General features: G+C 55.6%; 1 protein-coding gene across 12 annotated transcripts in view; it reads left to right on the top strand.

Moving 5' to 3' along the window:
* PARP6 (poly(ADP-ribose) polymerase family member 6) overlaps positions 1-16,286 on the top strand; it is a 49,884-nt gene that overhangs the window by 26,890 nt on the left and 6,708 nt on the right. For 3 of the 12 annotated variants that reach the window (XM_050968218.1, XM_050968215.1, XM_050968210.1), the window contains 10 exons: positions 421-516; positions 2,213-2,305; positions 2,689-2,814; positions 3,537-3,602; positions 4,186-4,253; positions 5,789-5,861; positions 6,401-6,513; positions 7,916-7,988; positions 8,977-9,046; positions 14,942-15,021. In XM_050968218.1, the coding sequence (XP_050824175.1) occupies positions 421-516; positions 2,213-2,305; positions 2,689-2,814; positions 3,537-3,602; positions 4,186-4,253; positions 5,789-5,861; positions 6,401-6,513; positions 7,916-7,988; positions 8,977-9,046; positions 14,942-15,021 (858 nt within the window). The remainder of the gene's footprint in view (positions 1-420; positions 517-2,212; positions 2,306-2,688; positions 2,815-3,536; positions 3,603-4,185; positions 4,254-5,788; positions 5,862-6,400; positions 6,514-7,915; positions 7,989-8,976; positions 9,047-14,941; positions 15,022-16,286) is intronic. The other 9 variants (XM_050968217.1, XM_050968213.1, XM_050968216.1 and 6 more) reach the window with 6 other exon arrangements.

The following is a 16,286-nucleotide window of genomic DNA, read 5'->3' as shown; positions in this document are numbered from 1 at the left end:
CCGGGGAGCGAGCTGGCCACATGTTCAGCCCTGCTCCATGTGGTACACACCTCCAGGGAGCCATGATGTGACCCTGTCTAAACAGGCCCAGCTCCGCTCTCTTGCGCCCACCCACACCTGTTTTGATCCTGCCCCTCGAGTTTAGAAGTGGCCTGGTCCTAGCTCAGACAGAGGCTCATCCTGGGGGTAGCTTCATAGGAGGTGGTGAATTCTGCCCAGCCAGGTGCCCAGGTCAGCAGGCAGGACAGGACAGAGACAGCTCAGTGCTAAATAAAGGGCCAGACCTGCCGTTTGCCCCAGGATGGGAAGTGTTGCCTGGTGTGGAGTATGCTCATCCTGTGGCTCGGTGTGGAGGGGGTGGCTTGTGCTGGGGTGTGTGGCCCGGAGATGGTCCTGGCTCACTGCGGCCTCGCTGTGCAGATAATGAAGTATGCGGAGCAGCGGATCCCCACCCTGAATGAGTACTGCGTAGTGTGCGACGAGCAGCACGTCTTCCAGAACGGATCCATGCTCAAGGTACAGAGACCTCCAGGCCAGCCTCCCCAGGAGCGCCTTCGTGGTGGGGCTGGGGGTGGGTGGAGGCAGGCCAAGTGCTGGTGTCCTTTGGCTCGGCTGGCACTGGGAGCGCTCCTCGTTGCCCTTTGTGCTGTTGGAGTCAGCAAAGGGTGGAGCTCAGGCAGCTGGGAGTTTTATTAACATGCCCCAGTAAAGGATGGAAACTGGTAACTTTGAGGTGGGGTAATAAGGCAGGCGAAGAGAAGTGCAGTGATTGGTGGAAGGGGATGTGGGAGGAGCCAGGGCCCTTTAAATTGTGCCCAGCAGGAGGGGCCCCCCCAGGGAGTGGGTGCAGAGGGAGGTTTGCCATGGTTCAGAGTGGCTGTATCTGGCGGCAGCCCCCTGGCAGTGCTGTCTTCCCTCGGCCCATGGGCTGCTATGTGTCAGGGGCACAGCCAGCGATGTGGGGAGTTTGATCCCAGTCTATGATCACAGGGGTGCTACCAGGAGCCAGCTGAGCCGGCCTTATTGGCCTCCCCTGCCCAGCCCAACTGCCCCCTGGGAAACCCCCCAGTCAGAGAGAGGCTAAGTTCAGTGTTGCTCCCTGCCCAGCATCCCACACCCACAGGCCCCTCTTCACCAATAGCCAGGCCTATGGCGGGAGCGTGCTTTGCTCCCCCCAGCGCAGCAGCTGCATTGTGGTGGTGATGTGTGTGCAGGGGAGCAGAGCAGTGCCTGTTCTGCTGCTGCCCCCTGCTGGCTGACTCCTAACTAGCATGGGAGCATTAATCACTCACCACTTGGCCCCGCCCAGCTGAAGAGAAGGCAACGTCCTTAGGCCTGAATCTTGGGGTGCTGAGCACCCCCACCTCCAGTTGAACTCAAAGGGGCCGCTGATTGCCCTGTATCTCTTCAAATCCAGCCCAGAGAACCTCAGATTGAGGATTTAGCAACCGAGCACCCAAAGTTAGAGAGCATTCTTGAGAACGCCAGCCTCACTGTACCCAAGCCAGGGGCGGCTCTAGGTATTTTGCCGCCCCAAGCACGGCAGGCAGGCTGACTTCGGCGGCTTGCCTGCGAGAGGTTCCTGGTCCCGTGGATTTGGCAGCATGCCTGCGGGAGGTCCGCCGAAGCCACGGGACCAGCGGACCCTCCACAGGCATGCTGCCAAAGGCAACCTGCCTGCCGCCCTCGTGGTGACTGGCAGAGCGCCCCCCAATGGCTTGCCGCCCCAGGCACGCGCTTGGCATGCTGATGCCTGGAGCCACCCCTGACCCAAGCCTCAGTTTGCCCACCTGTCGTAAGGGGATGGTGCCTCCTGGGGAGTGTGAGTGTTAATGAGGGAACGTGTGCTGAGCGCCTTGGATGGTCGGTGCTGGAGCAAGGAGGTGGCCTGTTGTTGTGACATGTAACTGTAGCTGTAGCTGCTTCTGTGTCCAGGAGCCTCGGAGCGGTGCGGGAGCTGCATTGCCGGCTTTGACAGAAATAAAAAATATTCCCAGAATGCACCGGGGTCTCTATAGGAACAGGTTCCAGGGGGCAAATGCTGCAGTGCCATCTCATCTGGGTTGCTAGCATGCCTGGGGGCAGGGGCAGGCTTGCTCCCTGCAGTACCCGCTCCTGGCCAATGATGAATGACTCCAGTGCTGGGGTCAGTGCAGGAAGCTGGGGCATGGGGCTCTCTCTGACCCACAGCGTTGCTCTTGTCTCCCTGCAGCCGGCTGTGTGCACGCGGGAGCTGTGCGTCTTCTCCTTCTACACCCTGGGGGTGATGTCTGGCGCGGCGGAGGAGGTGGCCACAGGAGCAGAGGTACCGGCACCGAGTGGAGGACATCAGCAGGGGCACAGGCAGAGAGCTGGGGGGCGGGGAGCTCTGCGCCTGGGGGAGAGCTGTTAGGGAAGGAGCAGAGTGACGGTGCTGCAGCATTGCCATGGCAGGTGAGAGTCCCTTGGAGTGTCTGCTCCCCTGACAGCCCCAGCCCAGAGGGGTGCTGAGCTGAGCATCTCGCCCCAACTTGGACCGAGCAGATACCTTCCTGCTCCTGATCAGGGCCCTGCTTTCTGGCAGCTGCTGGCTCCAGCGGCCCAGAGCTCTAGGGCTGGATCTCTCGTCAGGGCCTGATCTCATGCTAGGAGCAGTGGCACTTCCTTCCCACCCTCCTCCTTCTCTCAGTCACACTCTCCCTGGCCCAGGTGGTGGACCTGCTTGTGGCAATGTGCCGGGCTGCCCTGGAGTCCCCGCGCAAGAGCATCATCTTTGAGCCGTATCCCTCTGTGGTGGACCCCAGTGATCCCAAAACACTTGCCTTTAACCCCAAGGTAAGCGCCTCATCCCACCGCTGCGAGCGGGGCCCTGGGCTGCTCCTGAGACCATGGCAGCGAGCTCCAGCTGGGGGCGTGACTCCCGCTTGGGAGGGTCACTGAGCCGGGGTGTGGTGGCCTGTCCCTTCTCGCTACAGACTCAGCTCCTGCCGCCACCTGAGGCAGGGGAGATGCCAACCTCTCTCCTGGAGCTGGGCTGGCTCAGTAGGACCTTGTGCTGCTGTCAGTCAAGAAGACAGTGGTGACCCCAGGCCATTTAAACCCAGACATTTCCAGGTGTGACTATGCTCCAGAGGGAGGAGATGCTATCTGAGATGGGAGACAGACGTCCTCCTCCCACCCTCGGATCAGGTCCAGGGAGTGGGGCAACTCGCTTGGGTGCAGGAGTTGGACAGAGGGACAAAGGAATTGCCAGAGCAGATCTGAACAGAGCCCAGGCTCCTGTCTCTGACAGCCATTAGCATCAGTGCCACCAGCCTGCTGTGGCCCAAAGCCAGACTCTGGAGCACCCCTGTGTGAATGGGCGGGGATGGCATCTGATCCGCCTCCCACTCACCCTGTGGCTGCAGTGCCGTTCCAGTTTGCACTGACGCAACAGGGCAATGAGGCCAGGGGTTCCCTTGACAGGACTGCGGGTTGGTGGGGGGGATGGGCAGCGAGGACAGGTCGGGTATGTGCACTGTGCCTGATAGCTGTCTCTTCCCCTTCCCACGCTGCAGAAGAAGAACTATGAGCGTCTGCAGAAGGCCCTGGACAGCGTGATGTCAATCCGGGAAATGACCCAGGTGCGGTAGCCGGTGCTGCCATTGCTGGGTCTGGCCTCAGGGCAGACCCAAAATCCAGGCCCCCGCAGATTCTCTCAGCCCATCCTGCCCTTCAACCCTCACCCACTGGGGTGGCGGCTTGTGTCCCCTTGCTGCAGGGGAGGTGACATTCTTGACGTTCATTATTACTCATAGGCCCACCGCACTAGAGGTCCTAACCGAGATCCAGGCCCCAGTGTGCTAGGCACTGCACAGCCCCAGAGGAAGAGCCAGGCTCTTTCCTGAAGAGCTAACAGAGCCATGACATCTCCGAGGTCAGGGGTAGGGCTGGGAGTACAGCCTGCTTCTCCTGAGCCCCAGGCCAGAGTCCCAGCCCCTAGCGAGCCAGCGTCCTAGCCACAGGGCACCACTGGTGAGCCAGGTTCACTTTCCTTTGTCACCCTCCTCTCCCTGTGGAAGGACGCGGGCTGCAGATGCTGGTGACGGAAACCCCAGTGCCCTTGGCGCTCCGACTCAGTTATATGACTTTCTAACTGAGAAGTGCTCCTTGGTGCCCCGTGTCCTGTGCCAGGCCCCGGGGTTAGTGCTGCCCTGTTCTTTGCAGGGCTCGTATCTGGAAATCAAGAAGCAGATGGACAAGCTGGACCCTCTGGCACACCCTCTCTTGCAGTGGTAAGTGCTCCATGTCCTGCTGGGCTGTGGGAGGGTCGGGGCAGAGGTGGGCGAGGGTCTCATAGGATGGATGAGATGCCAGGGGATAAAAGCACTGGCTCACCGAAGGGACCCAGTTACACTCTCCCCGTGATGAGCAATCTGGGAACAGTGCGGTTGTGAGCTTCCCAGGCAGCACAGAGGCACAGTCCCCAGGGCATGGAGTGTCAGACCCTGTGGTTATTAATGTAGTAGAAGCATGAGCATCTCTCTGGGCCAATATCAGATGTACTGCCCAGCCTCTGGTTCCCCCGTGCCACCACGAGTGGCTAAAAGCTGTGCTGCTTCTCATACAAACAGCCTCTGCTTGGCCCACTAGGGCAACGTGGGTCCCACGGTGGGCAGATGGGCTGGAATGTTGTCATCCTCTCTGGCCCATTGCCAGACACAAAGGCACCAATCCTGCAGGGCTGGAGCTGCGATATCTGTGGATTGGGTGAGCCTTGAAAGGGAGCAATTGAGAGGAAACACTTGTTCCCCCTGAGATCATGTGGCACGGCTGGTTCGTTTTTCTTTTTTCTGAAGCTTTCAGGACACCACACTGGGTGGGCTGGGGTCTGACCTGGCAGGGCAGGGGGCGGGACACCACACCTGATGGGCTGGGCTCTAATCTGCCAGTGCAGGGGGCTGGACACCACACTGGATGGGCTGGGGTCTGACCTGCCAGGGCAGGGGGCGGGACACCATGCTGAATGGGCTGGGCTCTAATCTGCCAGTGCAGGGGGCTGGACACCACACTGGATGGGCTGGGGTCTGACCTGCCAGGGCAGGGGGCGGGACACCACACTGGATGGGCTGGGGTCTGACCTGCCAGGGCAAGGGGCGGGACACCATGCTGGGTGGGCTGGGGTCTGACCTACCAGGGCAGGGGGCGGGACACCATGCTGGATGGGCGGTGGTCTGATCTGCCAGGGCAAGGGGCAGGACACCACGCTGAATGGGCAGTGGTCTGATCTGCCAGTGCAGGGAGTGGGATACCACGCTGGATGGGCTAGAGTCTGACCTACCAGGGCAGGGAGCGGGACACCACACTGGATGGGCGGTAGTCTGATCTGCTGGGGCAGGGGGCGGGACACCACACTGGATGGGCTGAGGTTTGAATTGAGAGGGGAGGGGAGGCAGACACCACACTGGATGGGTGGGGTCTGATCTGCCAGGGAGCAAGCGGGATGCAATATTGGATGGGCGGGGTCTGATCTGCTAGGACAGGGGGTGGATACCATGCTGGATGGGCGGGGTCTGGTCTGCCAGGGAGGGTGCGGGACACCACGCTGGATGGGCGGGGTCTGATCTACCAGGACAGGGTGCGGGACACCACGCTGGATGGATGGGGTTTGGTCTGCCAGGGAGGAGGTGGGATGCCACGCTGGATGGGCTGAGGTCTGATTCAGTATGCGAAGAATGTGGACTGGTCTGATCTAAGATGTCCTAACTGGGCCAATAGCTGATCTGGCAGGGTAACCCCGCAGTTCTAATGGCCTCTTTCTCCTCCCTAGGATAATCTCCAGTAACAGATCTCACATTGTCAAGCTGCCTCTCAGCAGGGTACGTGGCCGCCCCCCTTTCAGGGTACGATCTCCTTCCTTTTGGATCAGGCTGGCTGCGTGCCACCATCCCTCTCCCTCCTGCATGCCCAGTGAGTGCAGCCCTGCTCCATATTGCCATAGTGGGCTGGAGCTTCCCCAACCCCCGTTCCCAGCATGGCTTCCCAGCCCATGTGGCTGGAGCCACCTGCTGGGGTGAGGACTCCCATCCAGTGGGACTCTGGGTACAGCTCACTCGCTCCTAGGTCACTGGTAACAGCCTGAAGGCCCTGCCGAGAGGGACAGGCCTGGGAAGGTGAAAGGCTCTATCTGTGGCCATTGCTAGCCACTTAGGGAGCAGGCTTGGTTTGCTTCCACCCCCACCAGTCACTGCCTGGCACCCAGCGACCCTGAGGTGTTCAGGAGTCTGCACTACTGGGCCCTGCGCTGGCTCCTGGAGATGGTGGTGGGGTTGGGTGGGGGTTCAGCGCTGGGGACGGACTTCCCTGCATGATCTCTCTCTCTTTGATCTCTCTCCTGCTTGCTCGTTCCCTCCCCTTTTTGCTGGTCTGTTTCCCTTGGTAGCAGCTGAAATTCATGCACACCTCACACCAGTTCCTCCTGCTGAGCAGCCCCCCAGCCAAGGAAGCCCGGTTCCGCACAGCCAAGAAACTCTACGGGAGCACCTTCGCTTTTCAGTGAGTCTGCGGTGGGACAGGGCCTTCCCCTTAGGGCAGCTCCCCACTACTTCTTCCTGGGGGCTCCCAACCGGCCGGTGCTGCCGTCCCCGGGTTCTCCTTTGCTGCAGCATGTCAGGAGAATCCCTGCAGTGGGGCCTGTCTCTGCTCTGGTAGTGATGCCCTGACGGCACTAGTGCCCAGAGAGAGCGAGCCAAGGCCCCTGCTGCAGCAGCTGAACCAGGTACCCATCAGACGAGAGGGTCAGTGTACCTGGGGAAGAGCTGTGGCTACAGGCAGGCTGGGGGAGGGGTTGCTGCTAGATAAGGAAACTTAGGGCGTCATCCAAAGTGCATTGGAGTCAATGGAAAGACCCTCATTGGGCTTTGGATCGGGCCCTGCGAGCTCGCCTGGCAGTGGAATGGTGGTGCTGTGTGCTAGGGAGGGGAAGGACCCTCTGGGTCAGATCAGAACCTGCTCAATCCAGTACCCAGAACAGGGATTCCAGCCCCAAAGGGGCTGGCGGCTGACATGGACCAGCTAACTTGCATTATTTCCTTACCCTGGGAGGGCGGAAGCATGGCCAGGCCCAGACGGAGCAGTGGAGACTGCTCTCCTGAGAATCCCAGCCTGCTGCCTCAAAGCCCAGAGGTTCAGAAGGATCTAAACTTACCTGCACTAAGCGGGACCTTTCTGGGACTGCCCGGCTAAGTCCGTGTTATGTGGCCATGGCACAGCTGGGCATTCCGGGGCACCTCAGGGCTGATGAGGTAGCCCTGGGAGGCCGCCTGCATCCCCAGGGTGCGTGAGTAGGGAGCTCCTTGGGAAGGGCTGCTGGTTGGGTCTGCCGAACCTCTGTCTCCGTTCCGCCTGGCCTGCCATCCTGCCAGAGGCCCAGGGCCATTGAGAAGGAGAGCCTGGGCGTGCCCCAGCAGAGGAGAGAGTTCTTGAGACTTTACAAAGCTGCCCCAGCCCTAGGGGAGGGTGTATCTGTGGGTCTGACTTTCCTGGAGCAGGAGGTGTGAGTCCTAGCTGGCATGGACATAGCCAGGCATAGCGGGAGGGGCTAGCCGCCCTAGGTATGTGGCTAGGCTCTCCCCTAGGATTGTCCTCGGGGAGGCCAGCCCCTCCTGGTGCCCGCACTGCCACAGACACGGCAACGTTTAGCGCTCGCGTGGGTGTCTGTTCCAGCCAGAAGTTCCACCTCTGGCCTTGCCATCCCGGGTGTGGGTGCGTGGGAGAGAGGGAGGCCAGGGCGGGTGCTGCTCTGGTAGCAAGGGAGTGGCTGGCTGTGTTTGTGCTAGGTGTCAATGAAGGAGTGGAGGGCGGATGAGTGAGGGAACAGCTGTGAGCAGAGGCGCATGCAGGATGGCAGTGCTGGGCAGGGCTGTGTGCCTGACGTGCTGGTTCCTTGCTCTTGCAGTGGATCTCACATTGAGAACTGGCATTCCATCCTACGCAACGGGCTGGTCAATGCGTCCTACACCAAACTGCAGGTAACAGCCTGGTGCCCGCTCTCTGCCAGTGCACTGACCACATGGGCTGGGCGTGGCCACGTGCAGGTGACCTAGGCTCTCCTGGGCATTGAGCGAGCCAGTTGGACTGAGATGTGGGCTCTGGCCTGGCTGGCATTAGATGAGAGCCCAGCTTTGTGGGGAGAGATTAACCCCTGCAGTGCTGGGCTGCAGTGAGCACCAGCAGCAGAGTCTCCCATCAGCAGGGTGTATCCAGGGGAGACATGTCTGAGGGCTCCCAGGGCAGTGGATTTTCACTGACAGCCCCCCCCAGGGAGGGTCCCAAGGCCATGCCCTCTCCTCTTCTCACTGCAGCTCAGCTACCAGCAGCCGACTCTTCCAAACCGCCCCACTCCCAGCAGTGCCCAGGCCCTGGCTCTGCAGGCTCAGCTGCTTCTGAGTGGGACAAGCAGACAGAAAAGTAGTTGGACAGACTGACTGGTGGAGGATGGACGGGAGACAGAAAGACAACATGCAGGGGAGGGGCCTGCAGCATGAGACAGATGGACTGACTGACAGCAGGAAGAGGGGTCTGCAGCGTGGGACAGATGGACAGACTGACAGCGGGAAGAGGGGCCTGCAGCATGGGGCAGATGGACAGACTGACAGCGGGAAGAAGGGCCTGCAGCATGGGGTGGATGGACAGACTGACAGGTGGGGGAGAGGTCTGCAGTGTGAGGCAGACAGACCGACAGGTGGGGGAGGCACTGGCAGCGTGGGGTGGATGGACAGACCGACAGGCAGAGGAAGGGTCTGCAGCATAGGGCAGATGGACAGACCGACAGGCAGAGGAAGGGTCTGCAGCATAGGGCAGATGGACAGACTGACTAGCAGGGGAGGGCCTGCAGTCTGGCCAGTCTGTGCCCTGTTGGTTTCTCCCTGCCTTGGTCCTGGGCTGGCAGATGCGGCACCCCCGGGTACATGCTCACACCCTCTGCCTGTGTTGCTCACGCTGGTGTTTTCCTGCAAGCTGCATGGAGCAGCCTATGGCAAAGGCATCTATCTGAGCCCCATCTCCAGTATTTCCTTTGGATACTCAGGTAAGAGGCTCGCCTCTCTCCCCATCTGTCTGTGCATCCCATGGCCCTGGAGAACTACACGTTCCCCTCCATGCCCTGTTGCAAACCCAGCCTGGGAGCGATGCTGCTGGGCTGGGCAGTTCTGGGTGCCCTGTGGAAAGGGCTCATGCCAGTTGCACACCGCTCAGGCTGGGAGAAGCATGTGCAAACAGCATTTTCCAGAAGCCATGTGTAGTAGGGAAGGAGAATGCAGCTCCCAGGGCCAGTTCTGAGCGGGGTTTCCCACGTGGGTCAGCCTGCACAGCCTGCCCTCTGGGGCTCTGGTCTGCGCACCAGGCTGGGCTTTATGCGAGCCCTGGCTGCACATGTTGCTTCCAGCCAGAGCTGTGTGTGATTGGCATGAGTGCTCCCAGACCCTGCTCCTCTGTCATCCCTGTGCTCCAGGCTGTCCCCCTCAGGGCTATTGCCAAGAACAGCTCCATCCAGGGTGTCTGGGCAGGGCATGCCGGTGGCATGAAGGCAGGTTTAAATTGTAGGGGAGCTGGTCCTGTGGCCTCCTGGGATTAACCCTTGCTCATGCCTGCCTTCTCTGATACACGCCTGCTTGGTGGCGCCAGCATGCCTGCTTTGTGGTGTGTTTGTGTGAGTCCCCACGCATTGCACGGCTCCCTCTTTCTCCCCTCCCCTCCTCTCTGTCTCTAACATTCCCTGGGATGTACCTGCAGCCATTGGCTGGGAGTGCCAGATCCTGCCTCGGTCTGACGGACTGATGGGTCTTCTCTGATGAGAAGTCCCTGGCTATGTAGGTATCTGCTGTCACAGCTTGGTACAGTCGGAAAGGCGACTCTGCCAGCCTGTGGGGGGCAGGGTGTCCTGGTTCTTCTCCAGCATTGCATGGCACTGATTTTGAGAAGCAGCCTCCCATGCCTGCAGTCTGGAAGGTGCCATCCTTGTCTCAGGAGTGGATGGATAATGAATGGCTCTCTGAAAAGCGTCTGCTTGCTGGGGGAAGCTTTGATTTTTCATCCAAAACCCGAATACCTTCTGGAAGCTGTAGTTCAGGCACCTCGTGTCCTCTTTCTCCTCTCTGGGCCAGGCTCCACAGCCAGATTTTATTTCTCATGATGCATCACCCACCTCTCCAAGAGGGGAGACTGTGGTGAACCGTGGGCGATGTAGTCTGACCAGGGGGTTTAGCCCATAGAACATAAGTAGGGCCATACTGGGTGAGACCAAAGGTCCATCTTACCCAGTATCCTGTCTTAGGACAGTGGCCAGTGCCAGGTGCTTCAGAGGGAATGAACAGAACAGAACAATTATCAAGTGATCCATTCCCCGTTGTCCAGTCCCAGCTTCTGGCAGTCAGAAGTTTAAGGATGCCCAGAGCATGGGGTTTAGTCTCTGGCCATCTTGACTGATAGCCATTGAGGGACCTGTCTTCCATGATCATATCTAATTCTTTTCTGAATCTAGTTATTGTTTTGGCATTCACAGCATCCCCTGGTAATGAGATCCACAGGCCGATTGTGGGTTATGTGAAGAAATACTTCCTTATGTTTGTTTTAAATCTACTACCTATTAATTTCATTGGGGTACCCCTGCTTTGTGTGTTATGTGATGGGGTAAATAACACTTCCCTATTTGCTTTCTCCACACCAGTCATGATTTTGTAGACTCTATCATATCCTGCCTTAGTAGTCTCTTTTCTAAGATGAAGAGTCCCATTTTTTTTTAATCTCTCCTCAAATGGAAGCTTGTCCACACCCCTAATAATGTTTGTTGCCCTTCTCTATACCATTCCAAATTCTAATACTCCTTGTTTGAGATGGGGTGACCAGAACTGCATGCAGTATTCACTGTGTGGGCATACCATGGATTTATATAGTGGCATTATGATATTTTCTGTTTTTTAATCTATCCTTTTCCTAATAGTTCCCAACATTGGGTTAGCTTTTGTGACTGTCACTGCACATTGAGCAGATGTTTTTAGACAACTATCCTTAATAACGCCAAGATCTCTGTCTTGAGTGGTAACAAATAATTTAGACCCCGGCATTTTGTATCCATAGTTGAGATTATTTTTTTTCAATGTACATTACTTCACACTTATAAATATTGAATTTCATCTGACATTTTGTTACCCAGTCTCCCGGTTTTGTGAGATCCCTTTGTAACTCTTTGCTGTTAGCTTTGGACTTAACTCTCTTGAATAATTTTGTATCATCTGCAGATTTTGCCACCTCATTGTTTACCCTTTTTTCCAGATCATTTATGAATATGTTGAACACCACTGGTCTCAGTACAGACTCCTGGGGGACACCACTATTTACCTCTCCATTCTGAAAACTGACCATTTATTCCTACCCTTTGTTTCCTATCTTTGAACCAGTTACTGATCCATGAAAGGACCTTCCCTCTTATCCCATGACTGCGTAGTTTGCCTAACAGCCTTTGGTGTGGGACCTTGTCAAAGACTTTCTGAAAGTCCAAGAAAACTATACCAACTGGATCATATACTTGTTGACCCCCCTCAAAGAATTGTAATAGATTGGTGAGGCATGATTTCCTTCTACAAAAATTGTGTTGACATTTCCCCAACATATCATGTTTATGTATCTGATAATTCTCTTCTTTACTACAGTTTTAATCAATTTGTCTGGTAATGAAGTTGCACTTTCCATCTTGTAATTGCCAGAATCACCTCTGGGGGCTTTTTAAAAAAAAATCAGCATTACATTAGCTATCCTCCAGTCATCTGGTACAGAGGCTGATTTAAGCAATAGTTACATACCACAGATATTAATTCTGCGATTTCATATATGAGTTCCTTCAGAACTCTTGGGTGAATACCAGCTGGTCCTGGTGACTTATTACTGTTTAATTTAGCTATTTATTCCAAAACCTCCTCTGTTGACACCTCAGTCTGAGATGGTTCCTCAGGATGGCTCAGGTGTGGGGATCTCCCTCACATCCTCTGCAGTGAAAACTGATGCAAAGAATTAATTTAGCTTCTCCACAATGGCCTTGTCTTCCTTGAGTGCTCATTTAGCACCTCAGTCGTCCAGTGCCCTCATTGATTATTTGGCAGGATTCCTGCTTCTGCGGTGCTTAAAAAAAATTGCGGTTAGTTTTTGTGTCTTTAGCTAGTTGCTCTTCAGTCTTTATTAGTCTGCCTTAATATGCTTTTACACTTGACTTGCCAGAGTTTATGCTCTGTTTTACTTTCCTCACTAGGATTTGACTTCCAGTTTTTAAAGGATACCTTTTTACCTCTAACCACCTCTTTTACTCAGCTCTTTGGCCATCGCAGCATGTGTTTTGGTTCTCTTACTGTTCTGTTGTGTTCTATTTGGGGAATACATTTAGTCTGAACCTCTGTCATGGCATTTTAAAGTAGTGTCGATGCAGTTTGCAGGCATTTCACCCTTGAGACTGTCCCTTTTAATTTCCATTTAATGAACTTCCTCCTTTTTGTGTAGTTCCCCTTTTTTAAGTAAAATGTGACTGTGGTGGGTTTCTGTGGCATTTCCCTCCTCCAAAGATATTACATTATGGTCACTATTACTGAGTGGTTCAGCTGCGTTCACCTCTTGGACCAGACTCTGTGCTCCACTTAAGAGAAGGAGAACATGAAGCACCTGAACTACAGCTGCTATGGACACCGCAGCAGCATTTCCATACTGAACTTGTTCGGTTTCAGTTTCCCATTTTTCAGAGAAATATCAACATTTCCCATGGAAAATTTGGACAAAAATAACTTGTTTAATTTGTGTAGAAATTTGCCATAGAAAAATAACCTGTTTTCCAACTAGCTTTAATTAACATACTTCCCCCGATGTGTCTGCCAGGGTGCCCAGCTTCCTGGCTGGCCCAGTTCCCTCAGCCATTGCATCAGCACCATAAGAAACCCGATGCAAAATGGGAGCCCAGTCCTGCCTCCCTTGTGTATCTGAAGCTCTTATTGGCTTCAGTGAGGACTAGGGCCCTCTGCCCTCGTCTCTTAGCCCATCACCTCTCAGGCCTTTCCCGTGCTGGGGCTTGCTTGGTTTATTTGATCTGCAAAAGTCTCTCCACAGGAACTTTGAAAATCTGGCTTTATCTCTTCAAAAGAGCTCAGGCCAAGATTTCCAGTATTGGAACCCTTCACTGGGGCCAGATTTCCCAGAGAGCCCTGCACCCGCTGTACTCAGTGGGTGGAGCCCCTAAGAAAATCAGGCCAGTCACGTGGAGAGGTGAAGAGTGCTAAAGAGCTGCAGCCAAAGCTGTTAGAAGCCATAGATCCCCCTCCTGGAGCTGTCTCAGCACAGTCGCTGGCATCACGGCTACTAGCCAGACAGTGCTGCCATGGCCAGTGGGGGTGGAAGGAGAGTTCCCACAGATCCCCCTCCAGGGTTTCTGCTGGCCCTTCTCTTGGTCCCATGGATTCACAGATTTGAAGGCCAGAAAGGACCACCATGATCACATAGTTTGGCCTCCTGTCTAACCCAGGCCAGAGAGCTGGGGGACGTGGAGACTCCTGGTCCCTGTTTATTCCCCTCTCCATGGGAAGGTGAACGTGGGGAGCTTTCTGATTCGCAGGGCCCTTTTACACTACTCACTCCGAGGATCTGGGGCCAATGGGCTGATGTCTCTTAGGGCACATCAGGAAGCAAACGAGGGCCGTGGAAGCCGTGTCTGCTTAATCCACCTCCAGCTTGAGTGTCCCTGAGACACATCACACTGCTGCAGGCCTTGCCCCTTAGCTCTGGAAAGTCAGACTCATCGCTGCGTCGTCTGTCAAGGGCCCTGACTCATGAATGCTTCCCAGTCAGGCTGGATCTTCACCAGGAGCATTTGGTGACAATGCATGTCTGGGGGGCCCAGGCCAGTGGGATGGCAGAAAAAGTCAGTGTGCCCCTGCTTCAGTCACAAGCACCTAGGGAGCAAGCTGGCTGCTCTGGGGTTCATCTGGCTTCTGTGGATTGAAGCTGCCCCATGGCAGTTTCAGGATGCTGGGGGAGACAGAATTTGAGCTCCAGGTCCTGTTAAACTCCAGACTAACAGGGAACCACAGCAACTCCTGTTAACAAGGCTCAGACCCTGCCTTCAGCAGTGTCACTCGCTCCCCACCTTTGTCCTTCACAATGGCCCCAGGCAGCCCTAGATGGTGGCAGCTGTGGCTCTCTGTCATTCCACAGTGCGTGGCCCTTTCAGGAGCACTTTATTACAGAGTCTCCTCCTCCTTGAGCAGCTGTGATTGTTAAGCTACAAGGCAGGTATCATGTAGCCAGTGAGGTACATACGCAGGGTAAGACACGTGGCCTGGTGGAGCTGTGTGCTGGGCTGTAGCTCAGGAGACATAGGGTCAATTCCCAGCTCAGCTGCAAATGCTGTGGCTTTAGGCAAATCATGTGATCTTCCCTGTGTTCCAGTTCCCAAGCTGTAAGAGTGGGTCCAGTCCTCCCACTGGGGCCAAATCCATGAGTGGCTGTGGTGTGGCGGAGCCATGTTGTGTACCTCACTCGGCCTTGCCTCCTAAAAGATAGACAGCAGACTGAAGATGGTCATCCCAGCTCTTGCCCAAATGATCTCCAGGGACACTTGTCCCTGTGTGGTTACACTCACCAAGTCAGCCCCCTGCATGGTAGTTCCCATGTGCACGCATGCGTTTGTGCTCCTGTATACGAGAGGGTTCCTGCACCATCTAATGTTCTTGATGGGAATGTCTGCTTGGGTCATGGCACAGCCTTGGATTTGGCAGTGCATTGCCAGGGCACTATTGATCTGCATGGAGAGCTGGCCTCATCCTTTCGCCTCCTTCAGCAAGCAGCTGTGTGCCTTGTGGAGCATCCTGGACACAGGATCTAGCGAGAGGAGGGCGGCCTTTCCCCAGTAACTGCTGACTTGTGCTGTTGTTCTTCCTTTATTGTCCAACAGGGATGGGGAAAGGACAGCACAGGATGCCCTCAAAGGACGAGCTCGTCCAGAGATATAACCGAATGAACACCATCCCTCAGGTAACCGGCGGTATTGCTTGCTGGGCCTTGTCCCCGGAATTCCAGTCATGCACAGCCTCTGTTTGTCCTTCTACCCTCATGCCAGCTGCAGGGGTATGTGCAAGACTGGCCTGTGTCATGCCTGAGATGTGTTTGCGCAATCACTGTTGCTTCTGTGCCTGAGGGGAGGGAATGTTGTCCAGTGGTTAGAGCAGGTGACTGGGGCTCAGGGCTCCTAGGTTCTATTTGCTGTTCTGTTAGTCTTTTGGTAAGGGCCATAATCGCTTAGTATTGGTCTGACTCTGGTCCCATCGATGTCAATGGGCAGTCAACTTCTGACTCTGAGGGTCAACTTCTGAAAACCTCACCTTCTGTGCCTCAGTTTACCCATCTATAAAATGTGTATAGTCAGCCTCACCTACCTCTCTGGTTTGTGCCCTGGGCTTCTACATCTGGAGACCTGGCTATTTACATCTATCAGATGTTGGTTGGATTTATTATGGCTCTATTTTTGCAAAGCATGAAGCTGATCGTGTGTCCTGAGACAAGGATGGGATGCATTGGCAGAGGGGTGTGTGTGTGTGTGTGTGTGTGTACCAAACCTGTACAGCTCTGCCTGCAGTGAACCCAGCCTGAGCCATCAGCCTCTCCAATTTACAAGCATCCAATCCTGGTCCCTCCATGGGAGCAGTGAGAATGGGAATTCCCCCATCACTGTTCAGGGTGGGGTGGATACGGCACTGCTCACTAGGGTCTACAGCTGGCTGTTGGCTGTGCACAGCCTGGGGGCAGCCTCTTTGAATCCTGAGAAGGGGGTAGTGGAGCCTGCCCGAGGGAAAGATGCTCTGTTCGGAACCGAACGCCACTGTGTTACCCCTTTGCCTCCACAAGTGAGAACTGTGCTGGAGCTTAAACTGTGAGTCAACTCCCTGCCACTCAGCCTGCCCACCTCACTGCACACTCCTCAAGGCTCTGCCCAGCTAAGCCTTGCCTTGCTGGGAACCATCAGTGAACCCCAGTTCCCGCACTCCCTGGAGCGATCTCCCTGCAGTGTCGGCCCCTTTCACTGGACACTTGCATTCGCTGCCTCCAAAGAGACGGTGTGCACACCAACTGGTTAGGTTAGCTGAAGACTCGCCCTTGACTTCCATGCACAACACTGAGATGGTTTGGTAAGAAAACAAGAATACGTTGATTTATACAGAACAGAGATTTAAGTGATACTAAGCAAGAGGCTTGTCTGGTTACAAGCTAAACGAAAGTAAAACCCACTTTCTAGCATCAAA

The sequence above is a fragment of the Gopherus flavomarginatus genome, chromosome 9 (assembly GCF_025201925.1).
Source record: "Gopherus flavomarginatus isolate rGopFla2 chromosome 9, rGopFla2.mat.asm, whole genome shotgun sequence".
Lineage (NCBI taxonomy): Eukaryota > Metazoa > Chordata > Testudines > Testudinidae > Gopherus > Gopherus flavomarginatus.
Note: the sequence above shows the minus strand (reverse complement) of the source record. Positions and strands in the feature narration are given on the sequence as shown.